This window comes from Orcinus orca, chromosome X (assembly GCF_937001465.1).
Source record: "Orcinus orca chromosome X, mOrcOrc1.1, whole genome shotgun sequence".
NCBI lineage: Eukaryota > Metazoa > Chordata > Mammalia > Artiodactyla > Delphinidae > Orcinus > Orcinus orca.
Window position 1 is genome coordinate 93550707 of NC_064580.1, and position 19899 is coordinate 93570605.

General features: G+C 39.8%; 1 protein-coding gene across 4 annotated transcripts in view; it reads right to left on the reverse strand.

Moving 5' to 3' along the window:
• Positions 1 to 202: 202 nt before the first annotated feature.
• The window catches only part of MORC4 (MORC family CW-type zinc finger 4), a 51204-nt gene continuing 31507 nt past the window's right edge, over positions 203 to 19899 (reverse strand). For 2 of the 4 annotated variants that reach the window (XM_004281505.3, XM_049704355.1), the window contains 7 exons: positions 18085 to 18213; positions 16091 to 16159; positions 15642 to 15693; positions 14083 to 14258; positions 2560 to 3253; positions 2011 to 2256; positions 203 to 1644 (listed from right to left, as the gene is read on the reverse strand). In XM_004281505.3, the coding sequence (XP_004281553.1) occupies positions 1564 to 1644; positions 2011 to 2256; positions 2560 to 3253; positions 14083 to 14258; positions 15642 to 15693; positions 16091 to 16159; positions 18085 to 18213 (1447 nt within the window). In that variant the 3' untranslated portion in view covers positions 203 to 1563. Of the gene's footprint in view, positions 1645 to 1972; positions 2257 to 2559; positions 3254 to 14082; positions 14259 to 15641; positions 15694 to 16090; positions 16160 to 18084; positions 18214 to 19899 lie in introns of all 4 variants that reach the window. The other 2 variants (XM_004281504.3, XM_033408797.2) reach the window with 1 other exon arrangement.

Here is a 19899-nt window from a genome sequence, read left to right on the forward strand (position 1 = left end):
CTGGAATATCTACGATGGGCCTCCTTTTTAAAAAGTTCAAGTAAGTTTGGGAGAGTCTTCTGAAGTAACTCTGCAGAGGAGAAATAAAACGACCACCCAAAACATCCCTCCGGACTAGCTAATCCTTTTGCGACTGCTTGATCCCACCTCCTCCCTTTTCTCCATTACTTCCTATTTTTCACTGCTGGTATATTTTTATGTGTTCATTGGTCAAAGCCTTTTGAAGAGTACCTTGAACTCTCCGGAGAGTATGCACTATATAAATACTATAAAGAAATGAATAAATAAAATGTCTACTTTTAAAAGAGTGTAAGTTTTACTATTTCTGATAATGTAAGATCTACCCCTCATCAGCACTAGCCTGAAGAGTAGGTAGGAGGTGCATTCTGAGGGATATCAAATAGATCTCGCTGCTCTAAAATACCTCCCCCACCACTACCTTAAATCCCATAGTTGTGCTGATACACATTTAAAAAATTTGAGCCTTGAAGATTTTTCAAGAATTCCTCATTAAAATGCAAATACCACAGAGGCGGGTGGGTAGGTGGGTCATGATTTAACCTTAGTTCCCTTTACATTAACCCATCACTCCTACCAGACACATTTTTTACATTCCAGCTTTTTCCATGCTTTCTTTCATGTTATTCTTCCAGAGGTAATGCTAAATACAATATAAATTATAAATATAAAAATTACCTTATATTTTCACACAGTCTTTCATTTGATATCTAAATCCAAGCCTACTCATTTTTTTAAAAAAACGATTTATTTTTCCAATGTAAGAAGAATAACAGGTTTATTATAGAAAATTTGGAAAGGCAGGAAGATAGGAAGAAGAAAAAAAATATCAACCATAGTCCTACCATGTAAAGAACAACCGTTGTTAACTGTGCTGTTATGCCCATTCTTTAAACAAACCTTAGTTTAGCTCCCATTTCTGATGTGATGCCTTCCTTGACCTTCCTCCCCCAGAACTTCTCTATCATGTTTGTACCACTCACTGTACAAGTCAGTTAACCTGGTGTATGTCTTGTGTTTCCAGCTAGATTGTTAGATCCTTGAAGGCTGAAACCATGAGTTATACTTCTTCACTTGAACCCAAACACCTGGTACATTGGACCCAATATCTGCTGACTGATTTAACCTAAATGAATACAAATTATTTCAGAAAGGATATGAAATTGGCCAAGTATCTGAGTCATGAAAGTTAAAGCTTTCCGGTCACCTGGTTTGGTGACTACTGCTTTTCCATTCCTGGAACTCTTGAAAGCCTATTTAACTAGCCTCTTTCTCCACACCAAGACTGAATAAGAAGCAGACTGATTAAGAGCCAGGATTTACTCAAAGATTCTCCACGTAAGGCATAAGGGTGAGAGAGAGAGAGAGTGAGAGAGAGAGAGAGAGAGAGAGAGAGAGAGAGAGAGAGAGAGGTGTTGAGAGGGAGGGAGGAAAGAATAGGGTAGAAAAGGGGATATAGAGTTATCTGGTGCTCAATCCAGTATGTGATTTGCCTCCAGCACCGTATACAGGATCCCATCCACTTGTTCTGAGTCAAACCCGATCTCACGAAGCTCCAAGTGAGGGAGGACAGAGGTAAGGAGATAGCTGACGTGGATACGCAGCCGCGTAAGCTTTGCCAAAGCCCTGTATGATGGAGTGAGGGACAGGAGAAGAGATGACATGAAGTCGTTAGCCAACAGAACAAAATGAAGCTCCTTCAAAACAGGCCTACATTTCTCAACAATTACATTTCCATTAGCTAGAAAGAAAGAAGAAAGCACAATGCCACCAAGCACTGGGAGGTTGGCTGCAGCTCTCTAAGAAGCGATTGCTCAATCCTTGGTGGCCTAGGAATTAATTAAGGCTTCTTCCCTTATCTATGACCAGTAATGGGGCGGGGCGGGGGGGAGGGGTCCTAAGGGAGGCTTCCCATTAGCACTCACAAGCTGATTACTAAACCCTAGTAATTAACCTTTCTAGGTCATCTCCCTCTGGGGTCCGGTAGGAGACCTGAGCCTTCTGCAGAACTTCCAGGTGTGTCTCTGTCTCCTTCAGTTTCTCTTTTAGTTCCTGCTTTTCCTCTTTGGTTCTTTCCAGCTCAGCTTTCAGAATCTGGAACTCAGCTTGGCGATAGCCCATGTGTTTCTTGCTCCAGTACAAGCCTTCTGTCTCCTGGGTACTATAGGTCACCAATTCATGTTGGACTTTCTTGAATTCAGAATGCCAGTGATTCCTCTCCTGTTCCAGCTCCTCCACCTGCAGTCCAAGAAACAGAAATTCAATGACCCCACATACTAGTGAAAGCTAAAGAGAGTGCCCCAAATTTTCCTGAATATATTCACCCTGTGATTTCTCTAAACATATTCTACTATGGACCTTTTCAAACCCCAAATATAGGAGGGAAGCCCATTAGGGTTCACTCAATCTGAGATATACCACAGGATCATTCATGGCTTATTCTGTTTAAAGGCCACAGAACATGAGATCATTGGAGTTCCATCTCTCTGGTTCCTTGGTTACAATGGCCTCTCATTCCTAGTGGTAAGGTGTTACTCTAACCTTTTGCTGGAACATATTCCTTTCTGCCAAAACACGTTCCAACTTTTCTGTGGTTCTCTTCAGTTCCTCTAGCTCTCTTTGGTTCTTCATCTTTGGTGTATGACGACCTCCGCTCTCCTCAGAGCCTCTTCCTTTCTCCACAACAGCTGCAGCAGGAGTTGCAGCAGAGGCCACAGAAGAGTAAGGCACCGGGTTCCAGGATTCAACTGCTTTCCTCCTCTCAGCAAGCTCCTCTCTGTTAAAAGGGATCAGCTGAATGGGAGCTCCTGAATCTCTAACACCTTTTGCAACACCGACAACAGCTACAAAAGGTCCCTTGCTTACTTCCTCCTTGTTTAGGTGTGTGCTGCCTCTGTTAGATTCTTCTGCCACCAATCTTGGCATCTGATCTTCTAATTCTTCAGGGAGCAGGGAGCCCTGGTGTTGGTCTTGGGCCCCTGCATACAGAACTGAGACCTCCCTACTCTGACTGGTATTCTTCATTGCTTCTGGGTATTCTGGGGAAAGGTATGGTGGTGTGCTTCTCTCAGAACTCGATTTATCATGGCTGTTCTCCCCTTCTGGGTAGGCAACTGCTGCCTCTACCCTCCTGTAAGGGCCAGGCATGGAATAATCTAGAGGAGGTGTTGTCGTCTCATTCTGGAGCCTTCTTCGTTTCTCCACAGGTTCCTCACCTAGGATCCATTTGTACTTACTGCAAGAAGAGAAAATTAAATTTTAAGCTGTCACAATACAAGCTAAGTATATTCTTATCCTATGGAGCCCCTCTCCAAATTTCCCATATTAAAACTGACTCTAGCTGTTATTCACAGATCATTTCAGATTAGGAATACGTCTTTACCTCCAAACCCCAAACCCTTCACTTATGCAATTTGCTGAGACAGCAATGTGTCTTGAGAGACAGAGTAAATTGAAAGGTACGAAGAGTCAGCATCTGGATATAACAGGACCAGGCTGACCTTGGTAAGATTTCTGAAAATAGGATTGAAGCTAGCCTGACTTAGAAGCTTCCGAACGGCAAGTAAAGGAAGAAAAACAAAAAAAAATACACATTCAAAATCCCCTAACACGAGAATGGGAAAAAAGGTCATAAAAAGCCTAGTGGAGTAAGCAGAGGAGACCGAGCCAGATCGTTAGTGTCACAAAGACCTTCCAGTATCAATGACTTATGCACATTTTTTATACTGCTATGGAACAATACACAATGCCTTTGCCAGCCAACTGGATTGTGGCTATTGCCCATAATCCACTTGTAAAAGTTAATTAAAACACAGGGCCCTAGTCAGAAACAAAGAAACTGAATCGGCCAATTCAAGTCATTCCCCACTTAGGGCAAAAGAATTCCCCTTTGTCAGGGCAAACAGGCACTCCCTCAGTTCTTCAGGAGAGCCCAGGACAGTGACCTCAAATCACCACCTATTTGTAGCTGCTATATTATACTAACGGTTGAAGGAACTAACAAGAAAACTGATGCCAACGAAATCCATATGCAAGTTTATATCATGCAGCACCATGGGACCCCCATTTTTATCCTTATAACTCTTGTGCTCTCTCTCTCCAGAAAACCAAGAAATTTCAAGGTGAAAATTAACTTTCAAATTCTCAGTGAGAGGGCTTCCCAGGTGGCGCAGTGGTTGAGAATCCGCCCACCAATGCAGGGGACACGGGTTCAAGCCCTGGTCTGGGAAGATCCCACGTGCCACGGAGCAACTAAGCCCGTGCGCCACAGCTACAGAGCCTGCGCTCTAGAGCCCACGAGCCACAACTACTGAGCCCACGAGCGACAACTACTGAAGCCCGCTCGCCTAGAGCCCGTGCTCCACAACAAGAGAAGCCACCGCAATGAGAAGCCCACGCGCCACAATAAGAGTAGCCCCTGCTCACCACGACTAGAGAAAGCCCGCGTGCAGCAACAAAGACCCAACACAGCCAAAAATAAATAAATTAATTAATTAAAAAAATTTTTTTCCAATGAGAAAAGAGCCAGGCACATTACTGGCCACCATATCTCAAGGCTGCTTGTATTTCTCTGTAATTTCTGAGAATATCTGTTAAGACATCTCAAACCTTAGCTTCTTAGAATGCCCTGAATGTTCTTCAAAACTGGTGTTCACCCAGAAATAAAACTGGTCTGTCATCTTAATAGATCTTGTTGTGTCGGCCTTAGGGGGAAAGCAAAAGGACTTAGGGGCTATGTAAGAACGAATGTATCCATCTTTAAACATGCGTAGGGCCACTCTAGGCGGTCCATTTAACGGTGGTAATGAGGATGATAGTAAAACAAGCAGTTTGCAGGTATAAAGGAAGGGTACATGATACTAGATAGCAACAACAAAGTTTTATGAAAGGCAATTAAAGTCAAATTATCTGCCTTCTCTTCATTTTCCCATCTCTAAGGATTCTGTCTTTAATTATCCTCTCTTCTCTCCCTGCATTTTTCTTTTTATTTATTTAATTATTTAACTATTTAATTATTTAATCATTCATTCATTTGGCTGTGCTGGGTCTTCGTTGTGGCATGTGAACTCTTAGTTGTGGCATGCATGTGGGATCTAGTTCCCTGACCAGGGATTGAACCCGGGCCCCCTGCATTGGGAGCGCTGAGTCTTAACCGCTGGACCACCAGGGAAGTCCCCTTACATTTCTTTTCTTTGGTAATCTCATACAATCTTTTGGCTCTAACTTCTGGAAGATAACTTCCAAGTCATTTTCCCAGCCTTGATCTCCAGTACTGAATTTCAAACTGCCTGTTACACATTTCTTTCTGGAGGTCTCACTGATATCTCACTCAGTATGTATAAAACTGACCTTTCACCTTCACCTTCAAACCTGCTCCCTCTCCCATGTTTCCTATTTGTGTTATGACACCAACAAACTCTCAGTAATTTTATATAGTTCTACCACTATCAATACCCAAGTTCAAGTTCTCATTACCTCTCTTGGACTTTTGCAATGGCCTCCTCCAGTCTCCCCTTGTCACACCTCCAGATCACCCACTGCCAAGTTAATCTTCCTAAGGCATTGCTCTGATTATGTCACCTCCCTATTTGCAATCTTTAGTTATTGTTCCCCACAACATAAAAGCTCAGATGTCTTAGCTTGGTATTCAAGCTTTTCCCTTCTAAAACACAGGAACCATTTACTGAGCACTTACTCTGTGCCAGACAGCTCTTAATGTGTATGGTCTCACCCAATTCTCCCAATAACCCTGAGGGAGGAGGTATTTTTATCTTCATTTTAAAAAGAGGATGCTCAGGCCTAGAGAGATTAAATAACTTTCCGAAGGTCATGTAGCTAGTGAGTGGCAGAGCTGGGATATAATTTGGCCCTAGCTTTATTTCTCACTACTTCCCTTCAAAAATACCAGCCAAACAGAATGCCCCACAAATTCTCGGGCTGCTTCTTTTGAAAGGAATACACTTCTTCTCCTCAACACTGCAGGTCTTAAGTCCAGTTCAAATGCCACTTCTGAATTCCTATAGCACTTTAGCACTCTCTCTATAATATATATTACTTTCTACTGTGTGTGTGTGTGTGTGTGTGTGTGTGTGTGTGTATTGCAGGTTTCCCACTAAAGTATAAACTCCTTAACAGAAGGTAGTTTAACTAACTTGCTACATGGAGATGAGGGAACAAAATTTTGCAAATAAAAGGCAATCAAAAAAGGAACTATTATGTTAATGAGAGACAGTGAGTGGATTTTACTTACTGGTTCTGTAAATACTCCTGGTTCTTCCCTCTAGGAATCAAATCTTATTCCAGACCTGTATTCACTGATTCAGTAGAGATTAATTTAGAGTTTACATAGCAGGAATTATTTTCCAACTACATAGTTTCTTCTTATTTTCCTTTTTCTTTCAGTCATATTCCTCCATTGGCTGTCTGCAGAGAAGTCAGCTGATATTTTGATAGGGATTGCATTGAGTACTCAATTTCGGGAGTACTGCCATCTTAACTACATTAAATCTGCTGATACACAAACATGAAATGTCTTTCCATTGGTTTAGATCTTCTTTAATCTCGTTTAACAGTATTTTGTAGTGTTCAGTGTACAAGTCTAGCTTTAATTTCTGTTAAATTTGTTCCCAAAGATTCTATTTTTGAATCTACTATAAATAGAATTATTTTATTAATTGTTTTAATGTTTGTTGTTCCTTTCAAAGAGCCAACTTTTGGTTTCACTGATTTTCCCTATTGTTTTTCTATTCTCTATTTCATTTCCATTCTGATCTTTATTTCCTTCTTTCTCCTTGATTTGGGTTTAGCTTGCTCTCATTTTTGTAGTTTCTTAAGGCGGAAGTTTGTTACCAATTTGAGATATTTCTTCAATTTTAATATAAGCATTTACAAATATAATTTTCCCTCTGAATACCTCATTAGCTTCAATCCATAATTTTTTGTATATTTTATTTTCATTTTCATCTTAAGATGTTTTCTAATTTCCCTTGTGACTTCTTCTTTTACTCATTTGTTATTTTGGAGTGTTATTTAATTTCTACATATTTGTGAATTTCCCAAATTTCCTTCTGTTGTTGATTTCTAATTTAATTCCACTGTGGTTGGAGAACATCCTTTGTATGATGTCAATCCTTTTAAATTTGTTGAGGCTTGTTTTATGGTCTAACATATGGTCTATCCTGGAGAATATTCCATATGCACTTGAGACGAATATGTATTATGCTGTTTGGGGGTGAAGTGTTCTGCACATATCTGTCAGGTCCAGTTGGTTTATAGCATTCTTCAACTGTTTTACTTCCTTGTTGATCTTCTACCCATTACTGAAAGTGAGATATATCTTTTTACATCTTTATTGGAGTATAATTGCTTTACAATGGTGTGTTAGTTTCTGCTGTATAACAAAGTGAATCAGCTATACGTATACATATATCCCCGTATCTCCTCCCTCTTGCGTCTTCCTCCCACCCTCCCTATCCCACCCCATTAAGGTGGTCACAAAGCACCGAGCTGATCTCCCTGTGCTATGCGGCTGCCTCCCACTAGCTATCTATTTTACATTTGGTAGTGTATATATGTCAATGCTTCCCCTTCCCCTTTCCCCGTGTCCTCAAGTCCATTCTCTACATCTGCATCTTTATTCCTGTCCTACCCCTCAGTTCATCAGAACCTTTTTTTTTTTTTTAGATTCCATACATATGTGTTAGCATATGATATTTGTCTTTCTCTTTCTGACTTACTTCACTCTGTATGACAGACTCTAGGTCCATCCACCTCACTACAAATAGCTCAATTTCATTTCTTTTTATGGCTGAGTAATATTCCATTGTATATATGTGCTGCATCTTCTTTACCCATTCATCTGTCGATGAACACTTAGGTTGCTTCCATGTCCTGGCTATTGTAAACAGTGCTGCAATGAACATTGTGGTACATGTTTCTTTTCGAATTATGGTGAAAGTGGGATATTAAAGTTTCCAACTATTATTGTTAAATTATCTGTTTCTCCCTTCAATTCTGTCTGCTTTTGCTTCATGCATTTTGGGGGTTCTGTTGTTAGGTCCATATATGGGTATAATTTTTATATCTTCCTAATGGACTTTATCAATATGAAATGTCCCTCTTTATATCTAGTAACATTTTCTGTTTAAAGTCTATTATTCTTTCTGATATTAGTATAGCCACTCTAGCTCTCTTATGGTTGCTATTTATATGGTACGTCTTTTTTCATCTTTTTATTTTCAACCTATTTGTATCTCTGAATTAAAGTGTATAGATACTAAATTTGTGTATGTTAAAAAAATCCAATTGGATAATCTCCATCTTTTGGTTGGATTGTTTAATCTGGTCACATTTAACGTTTTTACTGTTATGTCAGAATTGACGTCCGCTATTTAGCTTTCTGTTTTCTGTATGTGTCATGCCTTCTTTGTTTCTTTCTTCCTCTACTTTTCCTCTTTTCATGTTTTGTGGATATTTTCTAGTTTAACATTTATGAATCTAACAATACATTACTACAATTATTACTTTATGTAATGTTATGCCTTTTGAGGAAGCTAAGAGAAGAAAGTGGAGCAAGGACATATTTATAATATTTATAGAGTTTGTTAAATCAACCTTCTTTTTCCATTTTTAATTTTCTTCACTTCTTACTGTGGATCTGAGTTACCATCTGGTGTTAATTCCTTACTCTAATACAGCTTTGCTCCCATCCACTTCTTTTATGCTGTTATTGGCAAATATTTTACATCTATAGACAAGCCCAACAATAAAATTATATTCATATATAAAATTATATACAAATATATACACATTGTTTATACAATTATTCTTTAAATCATTTAAGAACAGAAAGAGGAAGAAATATGCCACTGTATTGTCTTTTACAATTAATTACAGTTACCACTGCCAGTACTCTGTTTTTTCATGCAAATTTGAATTACTATTTGGTGTCACTTGCTTTCAAGGTGAAGAACTCTTTTTAGTATTTCTCGTATGCAGCTTTGCTACAAACACATTCCATCAGCTTTTGTTTACATAAGAATATACTTATTTCACCTTCATTTTCTAAAAATAGTTTTACTGGATTTATGATTCCCGGTTAAGTCTTTCTTTAAGTACTATGAATATGTCATCCCACTGCCTCCTGGTTTCCATTGTTTCTGATGAGAAGCCAGATGTTAATCTTACTGGGGTTCTCTTTTACATGATGAATATTTTTCTCTTCCTGCTTTCAAGATATTCTCTTTGTCTTTGTCTTTCAATATTTTCACTGCATAGCTGTAAATACCTTTGCACTTATCCTATTTTGAGTTACTTGAGCTTCTTGGATGTGTAAATTAATGTTTTTCATCAAATTTGGAAAGTTTTCAGCCATTATTTCTTTGAATATTTTTTATACCTCTTTTCCTCCCTCTCTTCTTCTTGTACTCCTAATTTGCATATATTGGTGCACTTAATGGTGTCCCACATTTTTCTGAGGCTCTTTTCATTTTTCTTCATTCTTTTTTCTCTCTATTCTTCAGACAGCATAATCTATAATTGCTGTATCTTCAAGTTTGCTGATTCTCCTGCCAACCCTAATGTGCTGCTGAGTCCCTTTAGTGAAATGTTCACATTAGTTATTACACGTTTCACCTCAAGAATTTCCATTTGGTTCTTTCAAAAACTAAATTCTGTCCCTTTATTAATATTCTGCACTTGATGAAACATGGTCTCCTTTAGTTCTCTGAACATATTTATAATGGCTGCTTTGAAGTCTTTGTTTGCTAAATCCAACATCTGGGTCTCTTTAGGAGCAGTTTCTATTACCTGCTTTCCCCCACCCCTATGTACAGGTCACACTTTCCTGTTTCTTTGCATGTCTCATAATTTTTTGTTGACAATTGATATTTTAGATAATAACAGTATAGCAACTCCCACTTCCCTGAGTGGTTGTCGCCACTGTTTGCTGGGTTGTTTTCTCAGTGACTTGGCTGAAGTGACTCTATGAAATTTGTTTCCCCTGTAGTATGCTGAGTATTCTGCTCAGATTTATTCTTGATTTTTATCTTTTACCTGGCAATCTAGGAGTTACCCTGAGTCAGCATGGGCCAAAGGTTATAATTAAGCCCTCTTAGCCAGTTAGATTTTTACCCTTTACCACTGGATATATGTGTGGCTTGGAGGTTGCTATCACAGTTCAAGGAATTCATGTTTCTACCCCACATTCAGCCAGGTAATAGTAGCTTGGATTTTCCCCCTCCAATCACCTCTGACCCCTGGGTCAGAGTAGCTTACTGTTCATCCAGTGGTTGATTAGAGGTTGTGCTTAAGTCCCTAGTACCAGTGAGGCTCCTGCTCTCTGTTGTTTGATCTCTGTGAGGCTTGGGGACTGCATTCAAGTCCACCTTGTGTCCTGAATGAGTGCGGTCTTGTGCTTATGCAGAGCCTTCCTAACCGCCAGGGTTGACTATGATCCCAGGAGTGCTCTTCTTGGCTATCTTTTTGCTTGGTTCTCTCTGTTACCAAACTTATGATTATGCAGCCATTTTGCTTGTTGTAACTTGCATCAAGGAGCTATGAGTGCCCTTTTAATTGTTCGCCACTAAGATTTCCATTGTTTGTGACAATGCCCTTAGGAATGGAATTCTTCATGATCTGTTCCACACAAAGTCAGTTCTCCCTAAGCAGAACCTCTGTGCCACTGTGCAAGAGCCGATGGCAGGGACAGTGAGTGGTCCACTCTCTAAGAGGGAAACCTTTTCTTTACAAATGGGTGCTGGGATGGTTTTTGGCTTGCTCCTTCTGGCATGAACCTCTGCCCTATAAGTAAGCTAGGGCTGGAGCAATAGGAGTCCAGGATTGTCAGCATGCTGTCCCTAGGTGAGTGCTTCCACGCTTTGAATGGGGGCTGGGTGGGGGAAGAGAGACCCAGTCCTCTTGATTCTGCTTGGAATAGAGCTCCCGCAAGACAGACCTGAGGAATATGAGAAATGTCAGAGGCCTAACCCCCCAGGTGAAACCATAGCTCTAGACTAGGAGCTAGGAAGAGAGGGAGCCCCCAACTTCTTGACCACACCTACCTGGATTAGAGCTTCTTGAGTAGTTACATAGCTTGGAGGGGGATGAGAGCAGGCGAATGCCAAAGACTCTTGCTGTTCTTTCTGAGATTTAATAGATTTTCTTGAATGAATGTTTCTGTACTTGCTGTATGCCCCTAGGACAATTTCTAGGAACTAGGAATGATTGCTTTGTTTTGTTTAATATTTTTTTCCAGTTAAATGGGTACTTGTTGGTGAAAGAGTTCATCACACTACTCATTTTGCCATTCTGGAAGTCTTTCTCAAAGATCATATTTTAAAATGTTAATACTGGCTCTTGAATCAATCTTATTCATTTCCAAAACTGTTTTTCTATTTCTACCTCATGTTTGTTGTTTCACATATTCCTTTAACTATATTAGAATGTCTCCCTCCTCTCCTTCCACCATTACGATGTAATTTGGATTTTTTTGGTTATCTTTTTAAAACATGAAATAATTAGCCTTTGACATATAGCTTACTCAAAGGTTCTCTAAATATCTAAATAAATTACAGCCACTAATTCTCACCTTTGTATGCTTATGGCTACTTTAGACCTTAGTTTATACCACTCATATGAAACCTAGCATGCGCCAGGGATGCTTACATATATAACTCTGAGTACCATAAGCTCCTTCATCTTTGATTCCATCACTGCCTTAGAGCACTACTTTCATATAGTAAGCACTCAAATGTATGTAGAATGAATGAACAGAAAGGGGACTATTTCCTTTAACAGATATAAGCTGTCTTCCCCTCAAAGGTTATGCTTGCTTACATACTAGCTAAACTTACTCTTTATTGCAGGTCTTCCCCTCCCCTTGCTAGATTCGTGAGACTCACAGAGCTGTTTCCAATGAAACCTCTGGAACACCTTCTAGGTCTTATAACCTACTCCACTAGAAATTTTTAAAACACGCTTGGATGGTGTAGGCTTTATTTTATCTAGAGTTAAAGAGCTGTACTACATGACCCAAGGACCCTTATCAGCTTCAGGTTTTGATAACGAAGGAGACTTTTGCAACCCTGGACTAAACTTATTATTCCCTTAACATGGTTTTAACAGAAAACCTTGTATATTTTATTAAACTCTTGGGCACCTTAATTTTCCTCTATAAAATTTGAATCCCCCTATATGTGTAGCTTGAAACGACATATCATTTACTGACCTTACATAAAACATATGACATTAGCAGCATCGATTATCACATATCTCTTGAAAGAACACTATTCTCGAATTAAAATTACACGTAAATAGTCACAGTACTTTGCCTGTCCTCCAGAGCCAAAACCCAACTCTGGATACAGCAGTTCTATAAAGACTCATATAGAAATACTAATTAAGACTGATGAAGTATGCCACCCAATGGATGTACTGCCATACTGCACTCATAAAATACACACATACATAGGTTAGCATTTGTTATCTCCTCCAGGTTACCAAAATTCACTAGACAGTAAAAAAAGAAACACTGAAGAGAAAGGAAAAGTGGTCACAGTAGGAAAAGGACAGCCTTCAAGAGCAATGACACCCTGATACTCCAGTGGCAATTCTGATACATGACCATCTCAAGGAGATCGAGGTAGAGAGGTAACAATGTGCTTCGAAAAAACACAGCACTTTACTGTACACCCCTCCCAACCAAAAAGGGGAGTTGGAAAACTGTGGATGGAAACAGTAGAATTAGACTCAAATCCCTGAGACCGACTAGGCTATATTTCTTACTCCCTTGTTGCATAGTTCTATCTCAGAAATAGCTCCTTCAATATGACTCGATTCAACCATTAGTTACTGAGTACCTACTCTCTTCCAAGGCACTATTCTTGATGCTTTCATACAGATTCTCACTTAATTCCTTTAGAGTTCTACTAGTTTTTCTCCTAACAGTTTACTTCTTCTTGAGACTTTTTGTTCATGCTCGGGGTGACATGGGGTTCCTTCAGTATCTACACGGCTTAATTGTGGAAGAATCACTGAAGAGGGGACTTGCACACATAAAGAGATGTTTGTCTAGGTATAAGAAGCTGAAAAGACCCACCTAAGAAGAAAGAAGGAAAGGAATCAGTAACTTTGGCAGGGGCGGGGGCAGGAATCATTTTTACCCTTATTATATATTCCACTGCTTTTTTCCTACAGTATGTTATAGGAAAATATCCAAACGGAAAAGGGTTAATGAAAACTTCACAACCTACTATTTAACAGTCATATTATTGAGGACTATAGAAGTTTCTACTGTTAGAGAACAACTCTGTACCTTCCCTATGGCTTGGCCCTGACCGAAGTGAGAAGCACAGTGGCGAGGAGAAAGCAAGTCATAAATAGCAGTCCTGAGTTCCAGTCTCATGGCAGCATAGGGGCAGTCATACCTTTTAGTGCTTCAAATATTCCTGATGTTTAAGAAAATTTCTGTTGTAAAGACTAACAAAATAATATTGATAAGGTGCTAGAAGATGAACAAGTAAATCCCAAGACTAAACTTATACTAAAAATTTACCCTAGGAAACAATGAACTAGAAGGCTTACCTAATGGCACAAACTTCTAATACTTATTTTTATATGTGGCCAACATGTGCTAGGCCTACGGGGCTGCACAGGATTTCAATATTCCTAAACTTAAGGAAAGAAATAATGCTTATCTATGTAATGTTACCTTACATTTGTATAGTACATTATGCTTTTCAAAGGGTTTTCATGTCCATTATGTCACTTACACAATTCCCAACATAATGTGAATACATAATCCATAAAAGAGCATTTGTCAGATGATGATCACCTCCAAAAAGTAAAAAAAAAAAAAGACTGACAGACTTGACATGACAGTTATAATGCTGAAAAATGGGGGATACATGCAACATGCAATTCTATCAACCCAAAATGGTGTTTCTCCTTCTGAATTCCATGCCAGGCCTTAGGAAAAACATAAACATTATAACCATACCAATTTATTTTATAGGAAAACAAACCCTGAGGCTTATTACTGAAGAGAGTCTATGTTTTTTTACCCACCTGGAAAACTGAAAAACACTGGAATCCAGAGGCTTAAGTTGAAGAGAAGGTGTTCTGCTTTCTTCTCCAACAGATGAAAGCCGGCTAGGGCTATCAATTCCCTCATATTCAATCGTCTTATTATTCAAGTCATCCATATCTTGAATAGAAGGGATCTTGAGTGGATTAGTGAATACCTAGCAAAGAAAGAAAGAACTCATAAAAAATCCCAATTTCAAACTAAATACCAAAAGATGAGTCAATCCTTCTGATGCTAGGAAAGAACACTTGGCCAAATAAAAACGAACTGTTTCCTACACAAAACAAACAGCGCGCAGTAATGTACACTAGAACACTGACCCCAGGCACGTTCAGTTATAACCTTATCAACTGGACACCAACAGACCTCCCCAACTCACTTATTGGCTCCTAGAGTCATCCCACCCGCAACACAAACCCAGGCCCCCTAGTCACTGTCTAATTCTCTCTTGTGACCCAGTTTAAGGCTGGGTTTTCACTCCTCTGAGCTCTCTGATGAGGGAAGGGATGAAGGGAATAAGCACTGCAGCAAGGGTCTGTGCTGGTCTTGGAGAAATGCATGCGAGAGACTAATATATATTCGTATTGCACACACACAGAGACATGCATCTGGGATCTTGTGGGAGAGCCAGCTTATGAAGATAGTATGAATGATGAAGGTGAAGGAGTATAAAGGGGAGGTAAACTGAATGAGGACAGGGCGGTCCCAGGAAATCTCCCAATCTCTAGATCAGACTATTAAGCCAAGACATGAGGGTATGCAACCTGTTTATTAATACACCTGGGTCTTGGAAGGCTATCAGAGGAAGAATTAGTATTTAATTGCCTCTATCCTCACCAGTCTGACCTACCCTGACTGAGTGGGTGGAAGGTGAATCTAACATGCTACTAGCAGGTATCTCTGGGAAAGAGGGTCAAGAGGAAAATCATGCAGAAAGGCAAGGTTGGGTGGGGAAGATATATGGGTGCTATGGTGGCTGTCAGGAAAGGAGTGTCCCTGAAAGGACGGCCAACCTTATTGCACCCTTCAGCGTCCGGAGCTGGGCAACCATGTCCGAGAGACAGTGCTCCTGAAAATTCAAAACAGCAGAGTCTTTATAAAGCCAGCCAGCCTGAAAGCAGGGATGGGGAGGGGCACAAAGAACCACCCCTTCTTCCCAAGAGGAAGGAGAAAGGAATCACCCCTGAATCCTGGAAGAAAGGAGACTGAGGAAAACCAGACACTCAACAGGAGCAGCCTGTATGAGGATGGAACATAACCCTGAATATTCTGTGACACCGAATGTGATATTCACACTGTCCAGAATCAGTACTGAATCCAAATCTGGACAATAAATGATTTGGCTTTTCTATTTTTGGTGATCTGAACATCAGTAACAGCAGATCAAAGCAAAATCAAAAGATCCAGTGAAAAAAAAGACCACCAGAACAACTGGTTTGTTATTGCTATGCAGCTTTCAAGAGTGCTGCTTCCTTCAACCTATGTCCTCTGTTGGGGAAAATTTTGTGTAAGAAAAGCAAGAGGGTGGACTGTCTCTCACCTGGTGGCTCTCACTTTCCACTGGTACCTTCTTCTTCTCAACAGTTTGATCTCTAGGAGAAGATAAAAGGGATATTTAGTTCACTCATGAAATTTCTCAGTCTGAAATGGATTACCAATTATAGACTTAGGTTATAATGTTCCTTCTAAACTAGAAATAGTGTGAGCCTTGTTGAGTAACTAAGTGTTCCTTCCTGAACTCTGCTACTGAAGAGAGATTTCAAATGCCCTATCAAAAGGTGGGGGGAAGAGGGAGAGAGGGTAAAGTCAATCACTAGTTGAGACATTCAGGAGATGACTAGAAAGAATAAAGAACTGGAAGACCAGAGAGGTGAATAGGGAAATCATTTAAAAAAAAATCATCTCTCTTCTCAAAATTCCCCTGTCCTATTAGGAAGGGTCAAGCTCCTCTACTGTACGATATAGAGCACCACCTCGGGTATACTCAACTGTTTCTTAGCTTTGCTCAAGTACAGGTCTTCATCAATGAGTTCTTGTTCCTCTGGAACAGAGCACCTCCTGCAGTACAGAGAAGAAATCATCTTTCAGAAACAAAATGTGCCCTTCACTGTTACCCTTAACTTTCCTCACGACTATGACAAGGCAGGTTAACCCCCCTCTAACATTACAGAGTTCAGATTCCACCCACATTACAAAACCTGTGTGCAGGATAACATGTAGCAATTCTCTTTTCAAGGCATATCATATCATTATTTTTGGTGTATATATCACCATTCTCCCAAGACACTCAAAGTACTAAAGCATAATCTCTAGTTCTACACAGTGAAGTTCAAGCACAAGAGAGACTTGCTTGAGGTTCCATACAAACAGAATATTGCTGAGACTAGAACCGAGGTCTTTTGCCTCGTGTACTAAGAAAGTAATTCCCAAGGTGCCATCTAGAAGCAGGAGCATCCCTAGACTATGTGATGATACCTGAAGAGGAAAATCAGAGGCTATGATAGAGAGCAGCAAGAAGAGACTAGGAGCTGACATTGTAAAAGGGACAGAACAGAGACTAGCAAAGAGATGAAAAAGAGAATTCTATAAATGAAAAGACCAGATTTAAAGCACGAGGAAGAGAATTTTAGGAGTAAAAGCTGAAAGGAGTACTAGAAAATGTACTCAATGGACAAAAGCAATCCTAGAAATAAACAAAAATTAATAATAATTGGAAACCCTATGTTATATCCATTTTATTAGGGCACAAAGTGTCCTGGAAGGCTATGTCTCCTGGACTAAGTATAGACTGATAGCATATACAGGATTCAAAAATGAGACTTCTAAGCACTCAGGCCTACTTTTTTTTTTTTTTAGCAGTACGCGGGCCTCTCACTGTTGTGGCCTCTCCCGTTGCGGAGCACAGGCTCCGGACGCCCAGGCCCAGCGGCCATGGCTCACGGGCCCAGCCGCTCCGCGGCATGTGGGATCTTCCCAGACTGGGGCACGAACCCATGTCCCCTGCATCGGCAGGCGGACTCTCAACTCTCAACGGAGCCACCAGGGAAGCCCTCAGTCCTACATTTTAATCACACAACCCTAAGAGATACTTAGGCACATCTGGAGACTACGGGGAAATGTTTGCTCATTACAGACCTGGACTTTGTTTATTTAATTTCCTCCAATTTAAAAATTTTTTTCTAAAAAGCATACTCTGGTTTAGTACCTTTTTTCTATCAGCATTTATTCTGCAGAAAAAAGTTAAGAAAGTCACAGCTGAACTGAAGCAAACTGAGTTATTATCAACCTATGTGACTAAGTCATATAAAAAATATTTGTTAAATTCAAATGAATACCCATGGATATGACAGGCACTATCTAGATGTTAGCTGCTTCAAGAAACACATGGTATATTAGAAAGACAAACATGTAAACAACCTGCATTGAATGTACAATAGGTACTACAACAGATGCAAGTATAGGAAGCATATGAAGAAAACTGTCAACTCAACCTGAAATGTAAATCCCTTGTTCTCAAATAATTTATAATCTCTTGAAGGGCCCAAGTATATATATATGAAAAACATCCAAAAAATTCAAACAGTACGTGAACAAATGTGAAGAATTAAATACCACAGGAAGCCAGAGTAAAATAATTGCAAACTACTGTCAACTGGAGAAGTATCACACAAAATACTTAAGCTTACCAGACGGATATGATTTAGATAGGCAGATGGAATACAGAAAGTCACTGTAAGCAAGTGGAATGACAGTATCAAGTCATGGAGATGGGAATACGTATGGCATGTGTGGGGAAGAGTGAAGCCACAGGCCTGCTAAAGCAGAAGGTTTGTGTTAAGATACAATGAATAGGTAGAGGGAGACCAGTTAGCATAGGGGCTTGAATGCCAGGGTGAAGAGTGTGGACTTGAGATGAAAAGTGTTTTAGGATACAGAGACAAATCAGGAGTTCTCTCTGACATAATACTGAGTCTTAACCTTACCTGTACTTTGGATGGGAATTATAGTAACAAAACCATCTTGCAGGTAATGTAGATGGATCAACCTTGCCAGGAAGCTTCCTCCATTTAAGACACTCATCACACTGTACCCATGTCTGGTCAGGAATCTTCCTGAATGAAGGAAAACAGAAGTATGACTGTATATATCCTAGCTCTGTACTCTGTCTTACATTAGAAAAGCATAACCTAAAAATGAAAGAGCATGATTTTATATATGAAATGTGTTAGAAATGTTATCATCCAGGTGTCTAAAATGTATATATCTTAAACTTCACAGATAAAATAATGATAGGACTAGACCAGATATGGATATGAAAAATAGTAGCAAGTTTTAACATGGTGAGCTACCATATTACAGAGGTCCGTAGTACTTACCTTGGAATCTTATCCTTAAGCAAACAAAAGGATAACTTTAAAATTTATTAATCAGCAAAAAGTTTTATATATATTACAATATTACTAAAAAATAAGACCGATAGAATCATTTTATTTGCTTCTATCCAATCCCGTGATAGATTTGAAATGCATTTGTGAGAGTCATTGAAGCACCGTCATTAAAATGACTCCCCCTTTTCCCTGCAGGCTCCCTAGTCCTCCCTTTTTTTTTCCCTTTCAAGAAGTCTTCGTTCATACTTAAATCAAAATCAGTATTAGGTTGATATTCCCAAAGTTAACCTTAAAAAGTAACATAAATTTGGGTTTCCCTGGTGGCGCAGTGGTTGAGAGTCCGCCTGCCGATGCAGGGGACACGGGTTTGTGCCCCGGTCCGGGAAGATCCCACATGCCGCGGAGCGGCTGGGCCCGTGAGCCATGGCCGCTGAGCCTGCGTGTCTGGAGCCTGTGCTCCGCAACGGGAGAGACCACAGCAGTGAGAGGCCCGCGTACCGCAAAAAAAAAAAAAAAAAAAAAAAAAAGTAACATAAATTTGATTAAATTTCGTAACTAGAAATGGTGGCTCCAGTTCAACAACTGGGTTAAGTTATGAAGAGAAAATTCTTCCAGAGTTCTACTCTTAAAACACATGCCCATTCCCATCTCCTCTAGGAAGTGTAACCCAGTCACCTACACCTTAGAGTAAATTTGCTTCTCTGTAAGAGGAGATGATCATTACATAATAGAAGTAGTCAGCATCTAATATGTGAAAGGCAGACCAGAGTGGGAAAGGGGAAGGCTGGAGAAAAGACAGAAAGAGGGTAGAGGGACACCTAGGGCCAATTTGAAAAACATGTAATTTAGACTAAAAGATTTTGTGTATGTTACATTTACACTGCTCTTTAGTATACTAGACATTTCAATAGAGTGGTATGATTCTTTTAGGCCTTAGTTCAATATGTTTCTTATCTTTTTAAATGGTGCTTTTTTTCTAGTTATAAAAGCAATATAAGCTCATATAGAAAATGCAGAAAGATATAAAAAAGAAGTAAAAGGTGCCCATAAGTCTACTACTCAAATACAATGCCCTCTTCTTGTTCAAAACTGTTTTTAACAAAGAGAATTCATACACATTCTTGGATATATAGCTTCCTATCTCCTAGCTACAGGCTGCTCCAGCCTTGCAACCTCTAAACTCTAAGCTCAGGCCTGACCTCTGGTGTCTAAATATTTCTGTACAGTCACCGTTTTATTTAGAGTCAGAGAAAGGAGTTTCAGCCGTAGTGGAAGGGGAGAGGAAAGGTCACATTAGCTTTGGTTTTACGTGCACACACACAGAAGAGTCTCATGCAGAAGCGTGCCAATATTACTCCCTTGGGGACAAGCATTAGAGACGGTAAATCCCTCCCTCAGGTTACATGCAGA